General features: G+C 31.5%; 1 protein-coding gene across 1 annotated transcript in view; it reads right to left on the reverse strand.

The window, feature by feature from the left end:
* The window catches only part of LOC129218451 (cholinesterase-like), a 56,941-nt gene that overhangs the window by 31,195 nt on the left and 1,797 nt on the right, over positions 1–23,949 (reverse strand). Inside the window, exons 2-5 of the mRNA XM_054852725.1 lie at positions 16,512–16,658; positions 15,511–15,661; positions 6,981–7,166; positions 222–415 (exon numbers count right to left, since the gene is read on the reverse strand). Coding sequence (XP_054708700.1) covers positions 222–415; positions 6,981–7,166; positions 15,511–15,661; positions 16,512–16,658 — 678 coding nt within the window. The remainder of the gene's footprint in view (positions 1–221; positions 416–6,980; positions 7,167–15,510; positions 15,662–16,511; positions 16,659–23,949) is intronic.

Genomic DNA, 23,949 nt, shown 5'->3' on the forward strand with positions numbered 1-23,949 from the left:
ACTCTTTATTAATATGTCAGTGGTAGATACATGACAAACAGCATCTAACAGTTATATAAAAACATGCATTTTCTACACTAATAAGCTTGACTGTATATGTAAAAAAATGAAAAGCTTCCAACACTTTCCCTAACCTTTTTCTTTTCTTCATCAAAAGATGACCTGGGTAAATAATTATCAAAATATTGCAATAAATAGAATTTAAAAGGCATGAAACATACTTTGAAATGTGTGGCATCAAAACGAGACAATGCTTCACCTCGTAAACAATCAACAGTTCTATATGATGATTGAAAATGACAATTGAACAACTGTGCATATTCCAGACTGTTGTTGAATATTGTATAATTATCAGCAGTTGCAGCCCAGTCAGCTACAGCAGAACCACTTTGAGCGATAACACCTCGTATCTTCTCTGAAAGAAAGTGAAGTATATATCACGATAAGAAAAAAAAATTAAATAGCAATATTTCAGAAAGAATCATTATGAGAAAAAAATTACATGATAAAACCATGCATTGTTGTTGGATCAGATGAAAAAACACATCCACAGAAGAAATAAAAAAAGAAAACTCATTGAATAACATTATTCATTGGTGTACAATTTATATTATTTATGCTTTTTCAATGCATGGGTTAATCTAAATTCATATCAATATCTAAAAGATAAAATTTAATGAGTGAAAATAGTAGAGAGATAATCAGTACATGTATACAAAGCTGCGCTCATAACACACTCCCAACTCTCAGCAATCTTTATCTTTCCTTGAATATTTTTACTTGATTACTCAACATTATGGGTCGAGGTACCAATCCCACTTCACATAAAACATCAAAGGTGAAAACGATTCTACTGCTTACAGATCACTTCCAAAGGAAGCTAGTATCTTGTGTTTCCAAATTGGTTTTTAACAAAATATAAATTTGCATATAAGTTTTCCAATTTCTACAAAACGAAAAGGGATTTTGAACGAAAATGGTGACCAGAAAAGCCTTACAACACCATGTTCTAACAAGAAAATTTAAAATATTTGTTTATAAAAAGAAAAAATATGCTACTAGAGTAATTCAATTTGTTCAAAAAGATTGAAACAGCCATTTCGATAAGAACCATCCAAAGATGGCTGTTAGAAGAAAAATTGTCAGGGTATCTTTCTGGAAAAAAAAAAACTTACCAAAGCAATGAAAAATGAAGTATTTTCTGAGCTCTAAAGCATTGGGTAATATGTCAAAGTACTGAAATAAAATAAGTGAGTGGCTTATGAACATTCTGATTCATTTTTGATCTTTTTTTTAACTATTAAAAATTATGTTTCCACATTTTCCGCATTTTTCAAGCAAACAAAAACTTTTTTTGTGATGACTCTCCGGGGAAAGATCTAGTCAACTTGTGCTACAATGCAATTCGACTTATGCGAAATGCCTAAAACATGAATTTTTCACAAGTAACGAATTTTTGAGTGAAAGGCAAATTCCTCGCCAGTAATATGAAAATTTTCGAATGGGAAAAGCAACGCGTAAATATTGGCTACTAAATATTCGTTTTGAGAGCACTTTCATCCCTCTAGAATTACTGACAGTGGAAGTTCCCACATCCCACTAGTCTTAAAACATTGCTTGGTTAGTGTACATAAATATCGAGTCTGCATTTTTCATTTATGTTTTCATTCTTAATACGAAGGTGATGAAATATAATGGTATATAAGAGCGCTGTTTTATCTAAAGTTCGTGAAGATGGACAGAGAAGGAGAATGTTTCTCAAAATTTTAAAGAATTACTCAATTAAAGAAAGATTTTCAATGTGCTTGAGTAACTAAAAAGTGTGTTGAAGGTAATATGTCAATGAAGTATGAGTGAATCTTTATGCATACAATTAAAGTCAAAAAAAAAAAAAAAATCTGTAGGAATTCAGACCTCAGTTTTATTATTGAAGCTTGCAGATTAGAGTCTAAGCAAAATGCAAACATTATGAAAATAGAAGCTGCTCTTGTATTGTGGATTAAAGAGACCAGGAAGAGGGGTGTAATTATAGTTGGAAACATTATAAAAGAAGAGGCTAAGCAACTGTATTTAAAAATATATAAGAATAATGATCTGATCGAGCAGCATAAATCATCAACATCTTCATTTTTAAGTTATAGACATAAATACTGTATCTACTGTACAGTCGTTTTCTACATACTATTCATACTGCACTGTTTTATTTTATGTCTCTCTCTTCCATTGATTATTGACACTGGGTACTGTAACAGTATTTTATGTTGAACAAAACAGATTTTTTAAAAATACAGTACAAGTTCATAACAATGGGTAAGAAACGGTAATATGAACTTAATCAATGGTTTAAAACATTTTGAGAACTTTCAAATGCATAAATAATTACAAGGTCTGGCTATTAATTTCCAGGACTGACATAACTGTAGGAGAACGAAAAGCCGCAAGATGGCACTAATGATTCCATATTGAAGAGCGTTTTCTTGTGCATGTGCCATGCAATCGGCGCAATTCTGAAGTAAGTGGTTCTCATGAACATTAAAGCATAGTTCTTAAATTCCTGTTGTCGAAGTGAAAATGGAGCAAAAAGTTAGTATTAAATCTTGCTCCAAATTCGGCAATGCAGCTTCAGACACTTAAGAAATGTTAAAACAAGTTTGAGGCGAGGAAGCATTATCCCGCTCAAGAACTTTTGAATGGTTTAAACGATTTTGGAATGGGCTCCAAAGCGTCGAAGATGATCCACACCCAGGTCGGCCACATTCCGTATGCACGCCTGAAGCAATTGAAAAAGTTTGTGATACAGTGAATTGTGATCATTGATCAACTGTTCGAGTACTCACCAATGAATTGAACATGAACAAAGATATGGTTTGGCGAATTTTTGACGCAAGACCTAAGCAAATGCAAGATTTGTTCCAGATTCATTCCTCCCCATTAATGGGACAAAAAAAATCAACTGAGACTGGACGCAAGTGGCAAACATATTGACAACCCTGATGCTGATCCTGCGTTCCTGGATAGGATGCGTTCCTTGAAGCAAAATTTAATGTTCATTCTTTGCTCCATTTTCACTTTGACAACAGGAGTTTAAGAGCTATGTTTTAATACGCCTTTTCATGAGCTGCACATGCGAAAGAAAATGCTCTTTAATATGCAATCATTAGCCCCATCTTCTGGGTTTTTGTTCTCTTACAGTTACGTCAGTCCTGGAAATTAATAGCCGGACTTGGTAGATATGTTAATATAAAACATCACATGTACACACCCTTTTCCGCAACGCGAAATTTTGACTTATGTGAGGGGTTTTGGAATGCATCCCTAGCGTAAGTTGAAACTTGATCATATTCTGATTGCACTCCAGAAAGGGTGAAGCATCCTATTAAAACAATATTATGATCTGTATTCAGTTCTAAAGAAGTTCAATGCCTTCATTTTGCTTTTAAAACTATGAGGCAAGACCTACACAGAGCAATATTTGGAACTCGACTGATACCACAGCCTCGAGAATGAACCCTGAATGGCAAATATTTTGTTTTTATGTAATATTCTGCATCTTGCCATGAAGCAAGAAGAATTTTAAAATTTATTCAAATTAAAGCTAGGAAACATGACCAAATATTGACATAGTACTCTATTAAATCTTGATTAAATTTTTTCACTCGCGTTTTTATTATTATTATTTTTTATATATTTCCTACGCTCAATATATCTGGGAAGTAATCAAAGTAAAACATGCTAAACTGCTAAGATCATTGAAACAAATTTTAATACCATTTTATCAAATCATGAAATTTTTTGAATGTCCACATCACTTTGATAACCCACTGTAGTTTCAACATTAGAAACCTTTAAAGTAGGGTCGTTTTGTTATGGTCACTCTGTTCACATTCGATTTTTATTTTGTATATTTATTTCACGTTTATTTTCCCCCTTTCTAAAATATCTAATTCCAGCTTTCGTGCTATTATCAACACATTTTTAAAATGGAGTTACATTAAAAACGTTATCAATCTCAGGGGCACAAAAGAAAATATGCTCTAAAGTTAATAAACTGCAAAGAAGAATTTAAAATATTATAAGTTACTTATGTAAAATGAATGAACAAAACCAAAGAAAAGGTGCCATCTCATCACAAGGTATGCGGACTAGGTGGACGTAAAAAATTCTTAGGACTGACATTTAACACATATCTTGCTCTTTTCTTTTTTCTTCCTTTTTTTTAAAAAAAATAATATTGTGTTTCTTTCTTTTTTTTATTTATTTATTTTTATTTATTTATTTATTTATTTATTTATTTTATTTTTTTTTTTTTGGAAAAAAAAACATGTAAGTGGAGGGAGAAACTACAGCTTTGATTTAGCAGGATCCAAACATATTCCTTTGGAGAGAAGGATGACAAATGAAGAACATGGGGGCAAAACAATTACCTGAATAATGGATTATAATAACATTTTGCTGTATCATTTTTTTTCTAAGGTAAAATTGGTAGCAACGTCAACATTCAATTAGAACAGTTAGCCACAACCATCACTGACAAAATTAACAGCTAGATCAGGGCGGTCATTCCAAGCTTGTCAGCTTGCGAGATCGAGATTCTCGCTTACGTGATCGGTTGTGACGTAGAAATGTTGCAAAGTAGTATTCTAATCTACTCGAACCTAGCCTCAAGCTAAGTTCGAGTAGATTAAAATGCTACTTTGTGACATTTCTACGTCACAACTGATCCCGTGCGCTAGAATCTCGATCTCACAAGCTGAAGAGTTGGAATGACCACCTTGGTCTGCACAAAAATTTAGATGTAGCAAAAATTTAAGTATGATAAATTATTATCAAAACTGGAGAAAAAAATTAAGTAATTAGAAGCAGGATTGCAAGCAAAATAAACATTTCAGATCAGAAAAATCCATCAGTAACAAACTTGTTACAATATATAATTTTAAATGAATATACTAAGTGGCACAATAGCTCAAAAACTAACAAATTTCAGTCTCTATATGAGAAAAAAAAGTTATTTAACACAAAATAATGTAATAAGGGCTACATCAATTAAGTTCAAGAAATTTCACAGAAAGCACAATATTTTTAAAGGTGTCTAGTAAAGAGCTAAACCATCCTTCTATAGCCTTTTTAAGTTCTGAAATGTATATGATATAATAATAAAGTAGTGTAATGAATATGAAATAATTGTAAATTTTTCAAAATAAGGGTCTAATGAATACTCTTTTTGTCTTTTGAATATTGTGCAATTGTAATGATACATTCACTTCTGAAAATTCATACATAATGATTAACTACATTACTGTCTAGTAATCATTTACATATTTTGCACATTAATATGAAACAAAAGTCCTCAAGCGAAACAAAATAAAATATTTTTAAATTAAAAAACTGCCTCCAAAGAACATCCACTAAAAAGCAAAAAATAATTGGTTACACTTACATACAATTTCCTATCCAAACCTATTTTGCAATTCCAGTACAAAACTCAACAAAACCAAATGCCCAATTATAAAATAAACAATGATTTTAATTACTATATGATAAACTATTTTAATACCTAACAATATATACAATTTCTTAACTTTTAATCACATTTTGAAGTTGGTGCCTCCAATGAACTACCTAACCTAATCAATGTACTATATATCGTTTTGTTGTTAATTTCCATGTTTCATAAAAGGTCCATTGCTAATGTGCCACACAGTAGAATCCCGACTTACGCAAGGGATGCTTTCCAAGACTCCTCGCATAAGTCGAAAATTCGCATTGTGGAAAAGGATTTGTTTTTTGCATTTTTTTATTAACATACCCAATTGTTTTAGACAGTTTTAAACACCTTTCAAATTGGTTAAGACCATTTTTAAACTATATATTACCGTTTCTTCCATAAAGAGCAGAACTTTTACTCTATTTTGTAAAAAAAAACTGCTGCATTCAACATAAAATACTGTTACCAAGCAAAAAATCAATGATTAATGGAAGAGAGAAACATAAAATAAAGCAGCAACAGTATGTAGAAATAATAAAGCGCTGCACTATAATAGTACTACATGGTAGATACCATTATTATAACTTAAAAATTGAAGATGATTTATGCTGCGCAATTAGATTGTTTTTGTAATATATTTTAATTACAGTAGTTTTGCATTTGTTTTTCTAAAATTTCCATCCATGGTAACACTCCAATTTGAGGATCTCGTTACTCCACGATACAATAGTAGTATTCAATTTCATACTGTTTGCATTTTACTAGACACTATACTCTGCGAGCTTCCTGTTAAACTAAGTTGCCTAAGGATTGCCTTTTCTTGACTTTTAATTGTATGTGTGAAAGATTCACATGTGAACCTAATTTTTGTGCTATGTTCGATCCACTTTTTAGTTGTTCAAGTATCAAAAAACTTTACCTTTCCTTAAATTGTTGCAAACTTTCGCTTTTTGTTTCCATTTTCTCAAATTTCAGATAAAACTGAGCCTAAGTGCAACAATATTTCATCGCTTTCATATTTTGAATTAAAAAAAAAATCAAAAATTTGAAGTGGTTACACATACACACTAACAAAGTGATCTTTAGACTAGTGCAGTGTGTGAGAACTTGCACAAGTCAAACAATGGAAGCACATGCAAGAAGCCTTTTATTTAGTAGTCACTAACGAAGTCGACACTTAGCAACACAATTCTTTTCTAAATATTTTTGTGTTGAGAGCTCTACAGTAGTGTCCACTAAGCTTTTTTGGTCTATTGGCCACTGGCCATTTAGAAGATTTGTGAGTCTTGACCTTTACCCACTGTTGCTTTGAGGCAATAACATGCCTTTTACTTTAGAAAAAGTGCCCTTAACTCAAAAAAGTGCCCTTTTTTAATTCTGGTGGAAGCTCTACAATTACATTACTATGTAGTATACATCATATTGCATGCATAACATAGCATAAATAAATTATTCTGAGGAATCAATCAGTTCAGAAATAGTTTAGAATTCTTACTTCCAAGTCTACTTGACAAAGCATGAATTCCAGCACTTGCAGCACCAACACCAGGGCCAAAAAGGGTAATTTTCTCATTGTTACCATTGAAAGCATCTATATTGTCATAAACCCATTCAATTGCCATAGCTTGATCCAATAAGCCGTAATTACCAGCAGATGAATTCTCACCAGTAGCATAGAAACCTTAAACATAAAAATGAACATAATGTAGACATATATAAAAGCGCTTTAAGAAATACACATAAAAATTAAAAAACGAGAAAATTCTTTAAGCTTCAGGTATTGGAACAAAATTACACAGTCATATTTAAAAGTACAAAATTTTTAAATACTACCGATTTCCCACAAATGGGTGATTTTCAAAACAATTGACAGTTTGGTGTCCTTACTTTTTCTGTTCAATTTAATGTAGATAAAATTATTTTTTGGGCATTGCATAAACATGTAGTGTTGCACTGTTTTACATTCAATTTATCGCATTCAGTGTCTTTTTTCATGGTTGTAAATTATAAACCTTTTCTACAGCTTTAGTTAACTAGTAATGAAAATTTCCTTGTTCTGACTAGAAATTTCGCATAAACTTTCTTTTTTGTACGCTTTCAAGCAGCTTTTTTATTTTATGTGCATTAAAGAAAGAAATAATATTTTCTAGGTGAACACAACTGAAATTGATTTTACTGAACTGCTCATCTAACATTTTAAAATTTCAATGCAGTGTGTGTCCTTAAGCAGAGGCATGCACGGGGGGAGGGAGAGAGGGTTTCACCATCAAGTAATGTAAACAGGTGACACAAAGGCTGCTCGTATGCAGTTCTCAGATTAACCATGGGACAAAATGTCCAATTTTATTCTCTATGACCGCAATTCCATCATTCTTTTTTCTGGTATTCGTGGCCATGCCATCACAGCCAAAAGCTAATAGATCCTTCAGGCTTAAACAAATTTCCAGTTCAAAAATCACATTGCTCTCGCGACATGTTTTCCAGTTCCAGCAGAAATTGGCTTCACATGACCCAAAGAAAAAGAATTGGATTTTCAACCATGGATTCCTCGCTTATGGTTCTTCCATAGTATCTGTTTCGAACCACTTATTTTTGTCATAGTCTTGTCTTTTCGGCTATCGAAAAATGTACTTTTCAAACCCTTTCACTTCTAGTTTGCAGGTTTTGAAAAGAAGCACTTACTTTGTCTGTGGCACCTGTGACACTTCTGTCGCTGTCTTCGAATTTTATTCCTATCAAGGACTTTGGAGCAATAATTATTTGACACAGTACCAAAATCCTGTAATGTTTCTGAAGCAATTGCTGCAGCACATCGCACATCTGTCAGCAATGCCGTACTGGTAGTACACTGTTGATAGCGTTATCAGAGAAAGCCTCATTTGTTCCATTTTTGAAGTGCCATCAACACCAAAAGATGCTGATGACTCTGTTGGCGGGAATATAGCCGTTGCAAATTTTTTTTTCTTCTGGAATTGAAACAACACTTTGCTGTTCCTCATCAGTGTTGTTACAGCATCTCGATACGTAAGTGAAAATCTGAAAAAATTATTGATCCTGTCATTCAACGAAATGCCTATTTTTGCCAACCGGAAAAAAATTTCTTAACAGTGATCACTGATGAACGAAAGTACATCAGAAAACTACGTTTGCGAAGATTTTGAAGGCCATACAAGTGGCTTCTGTTCATGAAGAAATGAGAGAATTCTATAATTCAAAGATTAACTTTAATGCATCAGACTACTATGATGTTATCAACCAGCAAGAATGTGCAATAACTGCCACCCCTCTCCTATTTTAGCTAGCATATCTAATTAGAATATTCAACAATAGATTAAAAACACCAACGCCGATTTTACGTTCGTTTAGTTGCCCTGTCACATGCAGGTGGTGGAACGCTGTGCTAATATGGTGACAGAAGCTTCTTTGTTTGTGATTAGTCAATCGGCAAAAGATGGCATCATATGAGCAAAAATCAAACCTTGAAGTATCATGTCATCGTTTGAATCAAAAAATGATTTCAAAGAGGTTTTATGAATGGATGAGACGAACTGACTATTTTATGTGGCTTTAACTAACTGATACTTTTCAAGCCCCTCATTTTGTGAAATATTGATGTTTATATTTCAGAGCGACTGTGTGTGAATAAATATACATTCTTTGTAACCAATGCACTTCTCTCTATGTTTGTTTTAGTTAATACAACTAAATCATTTTGATAGTTTACTTCTAATGTAAAATGAATAACACATTTATACTAAATACATGTGGCTCGGCAGATGGAAAAGGTAGAATGGAACTCGAAATGCAGCCATTTCTTTTTATTGGATTCTGGGCTGTTAATGTAATAAAGTTTAACTTCACTTCCGTTTAAAACTACATTCTGTACAGGCGCTGTAAAGAAGAAAACTGGACCTTAAAAGAAGAAATATTGCAATGTGCAAAAAAGCTTAAAAAAAGTCAGTTTTTGCTTAATTTCGCGAAACTTAACAGCTTATGTGCGAACTTAATGGTGCAAAGACTAAATAATTGGGAAGATACATGAAAATAGTGTTCAAAGGAAGCATTTTAACCATATTATAACAAAAATTTTAAACACCAGTATTTTCATAAAAATTTTGGAAAATTGACCTTTTTTTTTTTTTTTTGAGAAATTTAAGCCTTGGTAGGACCCTCAAAGAGTTGTTCAAACTTGATAATATTTTACATGTGTGTTGTACTTACACATGCACAGCTTTTGGCAGGTATTCCAAATTAAGATTCAAAATTTCATTTTTTTCGATCCACCCTATTGATCATGTCATGGTTCATCACAGTGATTAGTTTTGCATATATTTGAGTTCCATGGAATTTTTTTTCTAGGTCAGAAAACTTAGTCAAGAAAAAAAATCTGAAAATAATTTTTTGGCGAGTTTAAGCAGCATTTTTCAAAAAGTGTTTCACGGTTAGCATTTATTTTTTTATGATCATTAAACATTCATGTCCAGTTTAACTTCAAGTGCATACTGCAATCAGAATTTTTGAATAAAACATTATTAAAAACTTTTAGAGGAGGGACTCCACTTACCCCGTAAAATTTCGCTATAACAGGTCCCCACACTATGGGGTAAGTAGTTCACCCCATAACAGTGAGGATTTGAAAATCAAAAGCAACTCTGATGAAATATTTATATTAGTGAAATACAAGACAACTATGATGACTTAGTAGATAGCTGATAGTTCAGCTACAAAATCTGGTGATTAGTTATTTGTGAAACTTACCTGAAAGAAAACCATCACGATTTATATCGGAAAAATGTTGATAATTGTTCTTCCTTAGCCAACTTTACACAGACGCAGTCATTTAGTGTTTCCAAATTTTTTCCCACTTATAGTTTTGGCGAATTTGCCAAAATTGATCTTAATCAACTGTATTACGTTCATTCAACACACCTTTCTCAAAAGAGGTCCTACTTACCCCTATCAGAACTAAATGTATATACAGTAAATTCACTAAATTGTTTTTTATGCATGTTTCACTTTAACTTTGAAATTAAAGGCAAAAAAAGGAAAAACACAGTCGAAAACATATTTTGTTTAAAGGAATGTAATAGTGTCGGACGTAAAAAAAATTTTACGTCCGACACCTAGATTTTAGTAAAAAATATTCACTTATTACAAAATGAAAATAGGTTACATCAATAAGATTGAAAATCTTACTTTGTACCCAAAAATACATGCATGTGCAGGGTTCATACCCTTTAGGCAGAAAAAAATTCAAGCACTTTTCAAGTACTTTTCAAGGTAAAAAATTTTGTTTTCAAGGCAATATCATAAATTTGTACTAAAAATATTGTATGCAGATTTCATTTACTACAAACACATAGAAATAAGGCAATAATACAAAAAAGTATAGGAAAACAAAATTGCTTTTTCTACAACGAGAGACACTTTGATGAAAGATCTACTGCGTTGAAAGTTTTTCTGAAAATGTTTGAAAAGTTTGGTCATAAAGAGAAGCAGATACCAAGAGGTTTGATTTTGAGGTTTTTCAAAGGTTGCAGTAGTCAGAGGTTTGTATATTTTCTAGAATCGGCAAATTAATACTTTAAAAAAAAAAAAAAAAACCTTTCATAAGTGCTTTTAACTTTTATGGGAAGAAACTAAAATACCCATGTTCAATGGCATTGCCAGAGAGTTTTTGAAGTCACTCCCCCCCCCCCTGATTTCAACATTTATTTCCAATATCTATACAGTGGTTTATTACAATATAAGGGCGGTTAGGACAAAAACACTACCCAGAAAGTTATTTCAGTTTGCACTATTAAGTTCTAAAAATATTAGGTTTGCAAATCATTTATAAGTATGCAAATCAATTATTCGTATGTATTTATTAGCTGTTCAGCCAATAAGGCATTTCAACTGTCCTCGAGTAAATTTAAAAATTAGGAAGTAAGAAAAGTTTATGAAAGTCCACAGTCCAGTCTCTACACCTCAAAATATACAAAAGCAGCTTAAGCAGTGATAAATACTCTGAATGCAAACTTGAGCCTATTCAGCTTTCATTGATTAACTTGCAATAGACAATAAATGCACAAGTTCAGATTTATAGAGCCATATTTCGAAATTGAAAAGGTTCACAATAAGTTGACATATATTATGACAAAAGTAGTTTTATTTTGGGAAAAAATGGGTTATTGTTGAAATTAGAATTTAAATTTAGAAAGGCAATAATATTCAGGTGTAATTGTGATTTGTGAGTTCATAAAAAATTACCTGAAAGTTTCAAAGAGCAAAATGGGGCGAGGGGGGTGGGGGGAATAATTTTTAAAACTAAGACCCTATTACTTGAATATACATATGTACAACAATAACTTTTGCTATGCATACAATTCATAAAATAGTTTATTAAGTCAAAATATTCTGCATAGAAATACAATGCCCAGTGCCTGTTGATAACCAGCAACAGGTACTGGGCCTAGCTAGGCTGGTACTGGTCAATTTATTAGATCCAAATGAAGATGAATGACCCTCCTTAAGCTATCTACCACTTTGCTGATTAAAGCCTCTTTCAGTAAGCTCCAAGTACCCACAACTTTAATAAAGTAGTAATTTTGAACATTTGAGGAAAAGGGGAAAATTGGAGATATATGGAGGTAAAAGCATAAAAACGAACACTACTGGATTTCAAGTGAATAATCATAACACAACCACCCCTGTTATACACCTTATTTATTTTAGCAGACATAAAAAATGATGTACTTATAAATAAAATTGTATAAATCAACTTTATATTTAAAATACAAACTTTAAGTTAATTTGTTAGGTGCTCAACTGCTGAAATTTAAATTTTTTTTAAAAAAATCTGTTATGACCAAAAATTAGGTAAAGATAATCATTCAAAATTGCAAAAATAAATAAGCAAATAATTAAACAAGACCAAGGTAATAAATTCTTTAACTCTTTAGTTATTAAAATAAAATAAGCTAATCTGATGTAGCAGTGTCAAAATAACTACTAATTGCCAAAAATATAAAATATTTACAAAATGCAAAAGGATTGAAATCTCAAACAAGGGAAGCAAATTTTCGCGAATTAAGTTTAATGTTGTCATGTTTCCCATAAAATAAACTTATATTTTACTGAAATTAAACATAAAATATGCTAATCTACGGTAGCAAATATGAAAATAACATCCGATTAGTGAATATATTTAAATATTTGCAAGATGCAAAAAGACTGAAATTTCAAACACGAGAAGCAATTTTTCGCAAAGTCTGAGTTTGTTCGACGTGGCATGTTTCCCATGAAATAAATTTATTTGTTTTTTATCAAAATTAAACAAAAAATATACTAATCTAAGGTAGCATATGCGAAACTAACATTTGATTAGCCAAAATATTTAAATATTTGCAGGATGCAAAAAGATTGAAATTTCAAACACAAGAGCAATTTTCCGCGAAACCCGAGTAAGTTCAATGTTGTCATGGTTTCCAAATTAATTTCTTTGTTAATTAATGAAATTAAACAAAAAATAAACTAATCTAAGGTACCATATGTCAAAATATCTTTCGGTTGTAAAAAACATCAAAATATTTACAAGATGCAAAAGGATCGAAATCCCAAACACGGAAGCAATTTTTCGCGATGTTGCATACTGAGCACATGTTCAGAAAATTGCAGTGGTGAAATACTTTTTTAAAACTTCTAAGCACAATTCGTTGATTTTTGAGAGAATATAAGCAATAAGAAACTTTTTCAAGGTTTTCAAGCACTTGAAAATGAACTTTTTTTTTTCAAGCACTTTTCAAGGTTTTTCAAGGGCGTACGAACCCTGATGTGTTTTTAAAATTATTGGCTCAGCATAATTAATTGTGCATTTTGGTGTCGGACGTAAAACACGTAATGTACCCAGAGGAATTCCTTTACAAATTAAAATGAATTATATTTTAACACATTTTTGCAACATCACAAGCAACACATTTTATCTTTAAATGGTTATTCATCTCAATTCATAATATTAGTATGTAGTTTTTGGAGAAAACATAATTTCTTCGAGAGTCACCAAATATGGTTTGAAAATACTCAAGATGTTGACCTTACTTTAACCTTCTGTAACTTATTTACAACTGAAGTGATCAAATTTTTGACAGGCATTCCAAAATATACAACTCTTTACCTTTAAAATGACGCCTCATTTGTTTAGAAATTTTAATTTTGAAAATTTGATCATCTGGTTGACCTTATCATAGAATTGCCCAATTGTTATATCTGACACAGTGGAATTGCCCAAAAATAATAAAACAATAAGAATTAATCAGGGGTCTGTCCAGGATTTTTCACAGGGTCCGTTTTTTGTGAAAAATCAAATAATTTTGTGAAAAATGAATTAATTTTGTGAAAAATCAAAAAATTTCGCAAAAAATTTTTTTTTGTTGTTAAAACAAAATTTTAGAATTTAGAGATGGCACAAACTGCATCAATTAAACTTAAAGTTGAGTGTTTTCCTCTTCTATGACGAGAAAATCATTCTGGATTTTTTTCTGATATTTGGCGGGGGGGGGGGGAGGCATCGCTCTTTCAATTATCAATATTTATCTACCATTCTGCATTATGTTAAATTATACCAGATATATTTCTGTACAGTATTTAAAATAACTAACAAAAATATAAATAAATAAATCAATATTCAGAATAGGGTTCTGCATTCAACTTTTTGACCCAAGACACTCTTAAAAAGCACAGAATTTTGTTTAATACTTATAAATTCCGTGATTTTAACAAAAATAAAAAGATTTTTTAATTGTTTACCTCTTAACAAAGCGTAATAATCATCAAAAATTCGAAAAATCGGATTCCCATAGCGGATGCAAAGAGATTGCAATTCTCAAAGTGAAGTCATCAAAAGTATAAAAACGACTTGTAAAAGAAATATTTTTGATAAAATTATTTTAAAATTGCATTTTAGAGTCCTATGATAACATATCATTAATATCTGTGGACACAGTTGACCCCCCCAAAAAAATAATAAAAATAATAAAATAAACCATCTATTCAGCATTTTAATTTTTGACTCATAACAGAAAATGGAATTTTGCTTTAAAAACTTGAAATGAGAGTTCTAACAGAAATAAAGAGACTTTTCATTTATTTGAATTCTAATAAAGCGAAGTTAGCTTGAAAAAAGAACAAAATATGATTCTCATATCGGATTGCATTTTTCAAAATGTACACATCTAAAGAAAAAAAAAAGGTAATTAAAAGAGTTTATTTAAAGTTAATCATCCTTGTTAGCATCGAAAAATCAAAACCCATATAATTTTCTCCCAAAATAACAATAAAACATCGCACCGCACCGTAAAAACGCAAATATTGACAAGCCGACAAAATGATGAGAATATTTTCTAATCAAGTCAATATAAAGGTTCAACGCCAGACGCAAAGTGGTGATAGTTTTGAAGTTGGTAACCCTATCTGAAGCGATCAAATTTTTTCCTCACCCTTACTATCCCTTTGCAGTTCTAAGTTCATTTCGCAGATATATATTATTATTGTTTATTAAATCATGAGCAGAGAAAAGTGCTTACCAATGCCTTCTCAGAAAAGTTTACAACAACACCGCTGCTAATTAACTGTGATAAAACAAACAACCATTATATTTATTTGCCAGTAGCAATTATTTATCCCTTGCAGGAGCATCGCAAGAGTGCCTTTTTTTTTCTTTTTTTTTTTTTCAAAATTAGCCGATTTTGTATAAGCTGATCCCTCTAATTTGACTTAAAAAAAGGTTCCAAAAATTATCGGTTTATACACAGAAATATGCGTTATTTTGCTTTCAGATTTGCTCTTTCAATAAACAATTTGTGACAGATCCAATCTTGTTTATCAGAATTTTGTGAAGGGTCCGTTTTGTTTGATCGGGATTTTGTGAAAGGTCCATTTTGGTTGATCGGATTTTTGTGAAGGGTCCGTTAACGGACCCAAATATCCTCTGGCCAGACCCCTGTTAATGTTTATAAAACACATTTAGAACAGTTTGAAAGTAAAACCTAATGGTCCTAGGCGGTAGTTGAATGTCACAACTATGACTTCCTGAGATGCAGCTAACATCTGGGCAGGAAAAATAGATGAACTTCCATGATCCCAATCACCCCCATGAATATATATCATCACTGCATATTTTTCAGTTTGGCGTTTAACCTAAAAGAAATTTTATTTTAATTGATTAGAAAAGGAAATGTTGTCAGAATAGCCATAAAATATGTGCATATATCTTTATTCAATATACATAGAAATCTGTCACATTTCCTAATAAATACAAAAATAATCACTTAAAGGTGATCTAATACACCTTGAAACATGAAATTTTAAAATTTAATTTGACAGAAACATTATTTCTGTACCTCAGAGCCAGAACAATGCAAGTCGCATAATCACGATTTTACAGGACAGAGGGGGAAAAGGTTGTTTGGTGCATGCAAAAGGTGGGACACATGCTCTTTTAATAATGGTAAAGAATTAGAAAGGATTTTTTTGAAAATTACATTCACTTGGCTCAATGCGGAAAAGGATTCTACATACAATATAATAATAACTAAAAATCGCAATTTTTAGACTTATGTCAATCTGGCTCTGAGGTACAGATTTAATACTTTGGGTTTTTGTAGATAATTTTTTCACCAATTTAAATTTTAAACTCCTACACAAAAAAATATTTTAATTCATTACAAAACACATCATAAGATTTTTCAAAGGCAAATTCACTGAAAAATATTTGAAACACAGATGATCCTTCCCGCTTTATGGGAACAATTTTGATAGTTAAGATTTATCGATAGATGTATTTTTTGTGACATATAAATCTCTATTTTTTTTAGGCCAACATTAACTTCAAAATTTCAAACTTGTGTCCCACATGATTTAAGCTTAGAAAGTAGAATATCTAGATTAAAGAAATAAATCCAATACATTGTAAGTAACTCTTTTTAGTACACATATCAAGTTTGAGTTAAAGAACAGTAGTAAAATAGATTCTGAAATGGATGCTTACAGATGGAGAAAATATATTTAAATATAAACAATCTTCATTAGTATCAATGATGCCAGTTTTGAGCCCAGTGTACTGAGATGGTTGTGGACAGGCGCTTTTGAATTGCAAAGTTCTTTTCATATTAAATGTTGGATGAACTTGAGGTGGCTGCAAGACATATCAATGAATAAATAATCTTTAAAATTAAACATAAAATAATAACAACTGCCCCATATAAATTGCAATAATGTATCCATTATACATAATATACCTATATAAATCGCAAGAAGTGTTTAATCTATACAGTTCAAGGGGTAACCACTGGGAGGACAGATATGGCTTATCGGATCCCCCTAAGTCCATCATATCCCCGGATAGACAGGTTTTAGGGGCACTAAAAAAGTCAAGACTCAAGGTCCCCACTAAACATGTGGCAACCAAAAAAGGCTCCTCAGTCGCCAATTTGTTTTAGTTTCAAAGAGAATTCTTGATGTGAAATGGAATCATCAACTAAACCTAACAGGATGAAAGACTTGCTCTAGAAGTACCCCAGGGTACACTGAGGAGGAAGATTGATCGGAAAGGATTGTTTTTTGACCGAAAAGGCATGTGGGCTTTGTGTAAAGCCTGATCGACATATTGTCAGCACCATGCTAAACTAACAGATGTGACAAATTGTGAAGTGCCTTTTCAAAATTCGTGGTTTGCCCTAGTACTCAAAACGGGCTACCTACTTGCTACAAACTACTTCAAACGATAGTTTTATACGTAAGGTTATTTGTAAAAATTAAAACAATGAAAATAACTAAACGCGTCAGGTGGAAAAAAAATATTGTTTTGGCTTTCTTGAAAAGTGCCAAATTTCATTCATTAGTACAGCATAATGCTGACGATATTTGGTCATTTGCAGGATGGATCTAGACAAGATGCTTAAGTGCTCAAGTTTCCAAAAACAAAGCAGAATAGAATGTTTACTTTTTACTAAAAACTAAAGGTAACGCAAAATCTGTTTAACTTTTTTTCCTTTTCTTTTAAGTATTTTACATAATTTTCTCGAGAAAGTGAAATTTTTTAATTTAAATTTTTAACTTCTACTCGTTCATTGTTAGTGTCAAAATAGAAATATGCTTTTTTTCTAAAGCCATGTTGCACATAAATACACAATAAAATGCAACACTCAAAAATATAAAATATATATAGAAACTCTAATTTTTTCATCTTAAATGAATGCACAATATTGCACGAAAATAGAAAGAAGCTGGACACTTTGGACACACCTTGGTTTAAATTGTGTCATTGGCACCTATGCATAGATTGTTAGTTTCAAGGCAGACACACACAGAGCATTGAAGCTGAAACATCATATACCCTACCTATAGGGGAGAGGGGGGCACATGTAGACATGGGGCACATGTGAACAAACCATATTTTACCCAGATAACATGAGGAAAAAAATCTTTAAAAAAATTCACGTAGATGACAGCAGTAGTACTGTATGCTGCCTGAAATTTCAAAGATCTCAACCATTTTGTTTTTTAGTTATCATAATAACTTCTGTTTTCAAAGGTGCCAGTAAACTTTCATGTTCCAGTTCTCAGAGTAAAAACACATTCAACACTATCTTTATTGTGATTTGAACTTTATTCATTTTGAAGTGGGATTTATAAAGTAAGTTTTTGTACTCTATTTTTTTAAAAAAATTTGAAAGAAATATTGCTTTTTATCAGATTAGGCTTAAGTTGTTATATGGGGCACATGTGAACACACTATGTAGGGGCAGGTGTGAACTGTTTACATATGCCCCATACTGTTTTTTTTTTAGTCATTTCAATTTCAAAAATTGTTTATTTTTTTTATTTGATTAGGCTAATTAAGAAACATTGAATAATTAAAAATTTTAATAACTGAAGTTAGTATCAGCTGTATCGCGACTGTGTTGGAGGCTCCAAAAGTGATCGCGGTTTGTGGAGAGAAACAAGTTGGACAAAATGTTTCAGGCGAGAGAGGTGAACTTGTATCATTTTGTGGTATAGTTAATGCAATGGGAAACACCTCCTGTTTTTGTATTCCCAAGAAAAAGATACAAAGATATTTTCTTAAATGGAGCACCATCATAAAGCTTAGGGTTAGTATCCAAAACTGGATGGATGACAGCAGATATCTTCCTAGAAGATGTAAAACACTTCCAAAAGTACTCCCGCTGTACCGCAGCAAATCCTGTTTTGCTTCTACTTGATAATCATGAAAGTCATATCAGTTTGGATGTAATATTATTTTGTCGTGAGAATGGAATAGTACTCCTTACATTCCCCCCTCATTGTTCACATCGCTTACAGCCTTTGGATGTAGGTGTTTATGACCCCTTTAAATCTGCACTGAAAACTTCTTTCAATGACTGGTTGACATTACACCCAGTAAAAAAGAATAACTATATATGAAATTGGTCAGTGTTCTTCAGCAGCTTTCACAGCAGCCTTTACATCCAAAAATATTAAATCGGGTTTTTCTAAACCAGGAATTTGGCCGTTATCTCGGCTTACTTTTACTGACGCTGATTCCATCCCAATTCAAATAACAAGCTTAATGCCAGTTAATCCTGAGGATGCCTCCACCAGCTGCAATGCACATTCAAGTCCTACCCCAGAATGTGTGAGACCATTACCTCGAATAGAATGTCACCATTCCACTCTAGGGAAAAGTAAGCAGCGTCAAAAAAGAAAATCAAGAATTTGGACAGACACCCTCGAAAAACACATTGTTGTCAAAGCTATGGAAGAAAAGGCAGAGAAAATGAAGATAAAATGTGAAAGAGTTACAAAGAAAAGAAAGTTAGAACTTGCTGAACTGTTGAAAAAGGAGCAGTCAAAGGTTGTAGTCAGTGACTCCGAGTCCGACATTAGCTTTGAAGAGAGTAGCCATCAAGAAATTTGTGCTGAAGTCAACCTTGCACCAGAAAATTTAGCTGTGAATGACTTTGTCCTCGTAGAATTCACTACAAAAAAGACAAAAATTCACTATGTTGGCTGTATCGAGATAATGGAGAGTGATGAAGCAAATGTTAAATTCATGAGGAAGCAGAAGAAAGAAACCTTTGTATTTCCAGAAACAGATGATACATCGATGGTAAACACTGATGATATTCTGCTAAAATTACCCCCACCTACAATTTTAGGTAGCACATATTGAGCTGCTTCTTCAGTTTCTTTTTCTGTAAAACTTGAGGGCTATAATGCTCGTTGAATCAAGTTAATTTATTATGTACTCAATATTTATATTTTCATTGTGTTTATTAATGTGTAAAAAAGAGTACTTAAAGATATGCTTAGGTGCATTTTATACCATTTATGTATCTGTTCACTTGTGCCCCAGGTGTGTTTACAACTGCCCCCCCCCCCCCCACCGGGGCAGATATGAACAAAATGTAACATATTTTAGAATTAATTTTTAGGCTAGAATTTACTCTTGTAGAAGGGGGATAACTGCATGAAAATATTAGCAAATGTTTGATTTATCATATTTAGCACCTTTTTCTTTTTTATCTCAAATCAATAATGAAAAATATAGAAAAATGTCGTTTTTGTTCACATGTCTCTCCCCTAAAGCACAAGGGGAAAGGCTGGCAAATTGAAATACTTTTGTTTCATTTATTTTTTCAAAAGGAAAAACATGACGCATCTCAGTTTAATAAGTAAGAGGTTTTTTTTTCTTTCTTAGTATGTTTAAGGGAGGAAAAATATTTCCCAGGATAGGCAGTACCTCTCCTGGCAAAACTTAGAGACCAATACTTAAGGATGGGAAAATATTAGGAACTGAAAGTAACTAACACCCCATCTGGCGAGAGAATCTAAATAGGAAACGATGCCGATTGCCCATTGTTCTGCGTGTTAAACTTTTAAGCAAAGGAAAAAAAAATGCAATTTGCGTATTTTAATTTATTGAAAAAAAATGAAAAGCTCTCAAGCTGTTAGACTTGAAATAACTCTTGTTTAATCATTAATCTTTCTGATATATCTGAAAAGGCATCACAAGAAAACTTGTCTTGTCAGCTTGTCACCCATACTACTTACGATCATCCTAATCATCCAAGTGTGACAATGTGAGATACGAAAATATTTTGCAACGTAAACCACTCGGGGAAACGGATCCCGAGTAGTATAATATTGCTAAATTACTAGGCTCTGCTATGATACAAGTATATTCTAGCTACATTTTTAAAGGTCACTTGGTATTTATCGGCATGAAAATAAATTAGATCAATCAGTGCAAATAATAATATGCAATCTTCCTGTGTAGAAATAAACACCAACAGTGACAAAGGGAGTGTAATAGACAATAGATCAAAGCTAAAGTTAGAAATGGGAAAAAATATGAAACGATTGAAAATTGTAAAAGAGTAAAAGAATGGATGTGCAACAAATACCAATACTACAAATCAAAATAGGAAAAGAAAACCAATAAATCTACAGTTTATAAATAATTGATGCATTAAGAATAACCACATCTTCACAAACCAAGCACAAAATATGAAAACAAGGCAAGAATATTACTAAACACAACCTAGAAATATAATGATTCATTGCTAGCTGGGCAATTCCATGAAAAGTAAAACCAGTAGGTCAAAATTTCATATTGCATTTATTTTGCTATATTATACATCATTGTAAAGCTTGAAATGTGTATTTTCAGAATATTGCATTGCTTTTTTAATAAAAATTAAATAATAAATTTTTTTCCCAGTTGGAAGTACGATAATTGGGTCTTCAAAACAATCAGAAAAAAATACCCCATTTTCAAACGCTTATTTCTAATAGCAAAATAAAAATAAACACAATTTATTGCAGTACAGCTTAAACTATTAACATAATACCATAATGTCATGCATTTATTTTAATTTTTTTACAAAATAAAATTACGCAATTTAAATTTAAAAAAAATGAAGTTCAATGTTACGTCCGTAACAAAAATTTAGCAAAAGTTGTCGTTACTTCCTAAAAAATCAAAGTTAAAAGAAATCCTTTTTTGTCCTTTTAGCAATTCATCAGAATAATTGATAACCATAGTTTAAAACATTAGAATTTCTTTTGTTTTTAAAAAAATGGCGTTACAGACGTAACATCTTTTGTTATGGACGTAACAAAAAGCAGTACGTTACGTCCGTAACACATGTCATATTTCCAATTAAAAAGAAAAAAAGTACCAGATGGCAATGAAAATATAGGGTATGACATGTAATATGATGTAACAAAACTTCTGATACTGTGATTTCCAAAATGTTATAAATATTAGAGGATATTTAATTTTATTTTTTAAAATTATTGAAATACACATCGTCGCCTCAGAGCAACATTAAGACATTAATCCTAGGAATACCACTAAGATATCCTACTGTTGCTCTGAGGTGTTCCTCTCAAGGTAAGATTTTTTGTCCTCCAAATCATGCAATAAATTCAATTGGTGTTAATAATTCTAGGTTAGCAATTAATGCTTAATAATGTTCAGAAAAATATTCTAGAGGGTTCCTTAATTTTCTCAAACTTTGCTTCATCAATGCACTATGACACAAAAAATATAGTTCTCCAAGTAGATTTTTGTGAAAATTACTTGATCATTTAACACGATGAAATCCAAAGTATTTTGTGCGTAATTTTCATTAATAAAGTTTTTCTTTTTTCCAAAAAAAATTTATATTACAGATATTAATCATAGCTTTTCTCTTCAAACTTCTATCATTCTGAAAGCATAGCCAAATTGATATTACTTTTAAAAACTAACTTAGAGATAAGAATTTGTCCTGTTTAATAGTATAAACCAAAGTTACTGAGTTACTTTTTATTGTTATTTACTCTTCACAAAAAAGTAATATTTAGATTACTGTTTCATTCATGCGTTGAATTTTTTATAGTTTTAAACCTTTAATTAAAAAGCATAATTAGATTAGAGTTAAAAGTACTAAATATTAAACTAGCTACATTTGATCCTCAGATAAAGCACATTTAGTTTTGAAGCAAGATTTAGACTACTTAGGCAAATGTTGGCCAAAATGTATTCTTCCGATGTCAGTTTCGACTGTTTTTTTCCACCTTTGGTAAAAACGTGCCAATCTATTAAAAAGCGATCGAAATCAAAGGCAACTGGGCAGTTCTCAAAAGGTGGGAACAAAAAAGTTAACTTTGAGCAATTTCAAAAATTTTCGAATTTGACATCAATTTTGATTTTATTCTATAGTATGCATACCTAGAACACAATATATGAACATGAAAAGACAGCAGGTATTTATAAAAATTGTTAATTAGCAAATTAAATCAGCAATCTGTAGGTAACAGATTTTGGACATTGTTTTCCTGTAGGTAACGGATTTTGGACATCATCATAACGTAAGTTTCACCATTTTTGACAATTGTTAATCTGATTTTTAACTTTTCCAATGAAAATTTTATTTACTACTTTTTAAATTTTGCAATTTAATAATAAAGAGGATATTAATGAAATACTTGAATGGCTATACATGCTGCTCCTTACATTTAATAAAGTTTTGGAATGATTTTGAAGAAATTGATGCAAGGTTAAAAAAAAGCTTCAAATTAAAAATAATACAATTGTAAAAAGTGACATCAGTTTTAATAATGAATATTTTTTCTAATGTCATAAGAATTAAAATGATGTCTAAAAAAATTATTGAAGAAAGAAATTCGTATTTCTATTAGGAGATCGTTAAATTATGTTTCGAAAAGAAAGAAGAGAAAAAGAATTCTAAAATAATAAAAGCGGGAAAAAAAAAAAATTGCTAGCGCAGGTGATAAAGTCGCCAAAACTGGTACAGCTGACGATAAACTACATTTGTCAAATTGGAATTCCTCTCTGGTAACCTTTAGCTTATCGCATACTGTGTTGTCGCCAACGGAGGTTTGCTTGGCGATTTTACCGCAAAATGGCTTTCGGTTCGATCATAAGCAGCCATGTTTCTACTGTAATTTATGTATTGTTCAATGTGTAACATATTAATTATGCAGAATACCAATGGATTAAAGAAGATAACATTATAATAACGTTTTTTATTGAGGTTAGAAGACAGTAGATCATCAAAAATTATGAATAAATGGACAGACTTATCGGCGTCAAGATCGTAACGCCATTTGGACATCTCACATGTACGTTTAAAAAAAATTATTTTTCTTCTAAGATACTGCATAAAAGCTTATGAAAACACTTTTAAACAATTAAAAATTGATTCTGAGGCTCAATAAACACCTTTAAAATGAAAACATCATATACTTAGTTCTCAAAAAATAGCATTGTAAAGATCGTAAATTTTGGACATGCATCAAATTTCAAACTTACTATTTTCTAAAATCGTTTACAAAGTGAATAATCTGTCTTTACTTTTGTTATTTGTGTAAAATATTAACAAAAAATTATTCAGTGTAAGATTCATACCTTTAAATTTTTTTTGAAACGTATG

Source organism: Uloborus diversus, chromosome 3 (genome assembly GCF_026930045.1).
Source record: "Uloborus diversus isolate 005 chromosome 3, Udiv.v.3.1, whole genome shotgun sequence".
NCBI classification, from domain to species: Eukaryota; Metazoa; Arthropoda; class Arachnida; order Araneae; family Uloboridae; genus Uloborus; species Uloborus diversus.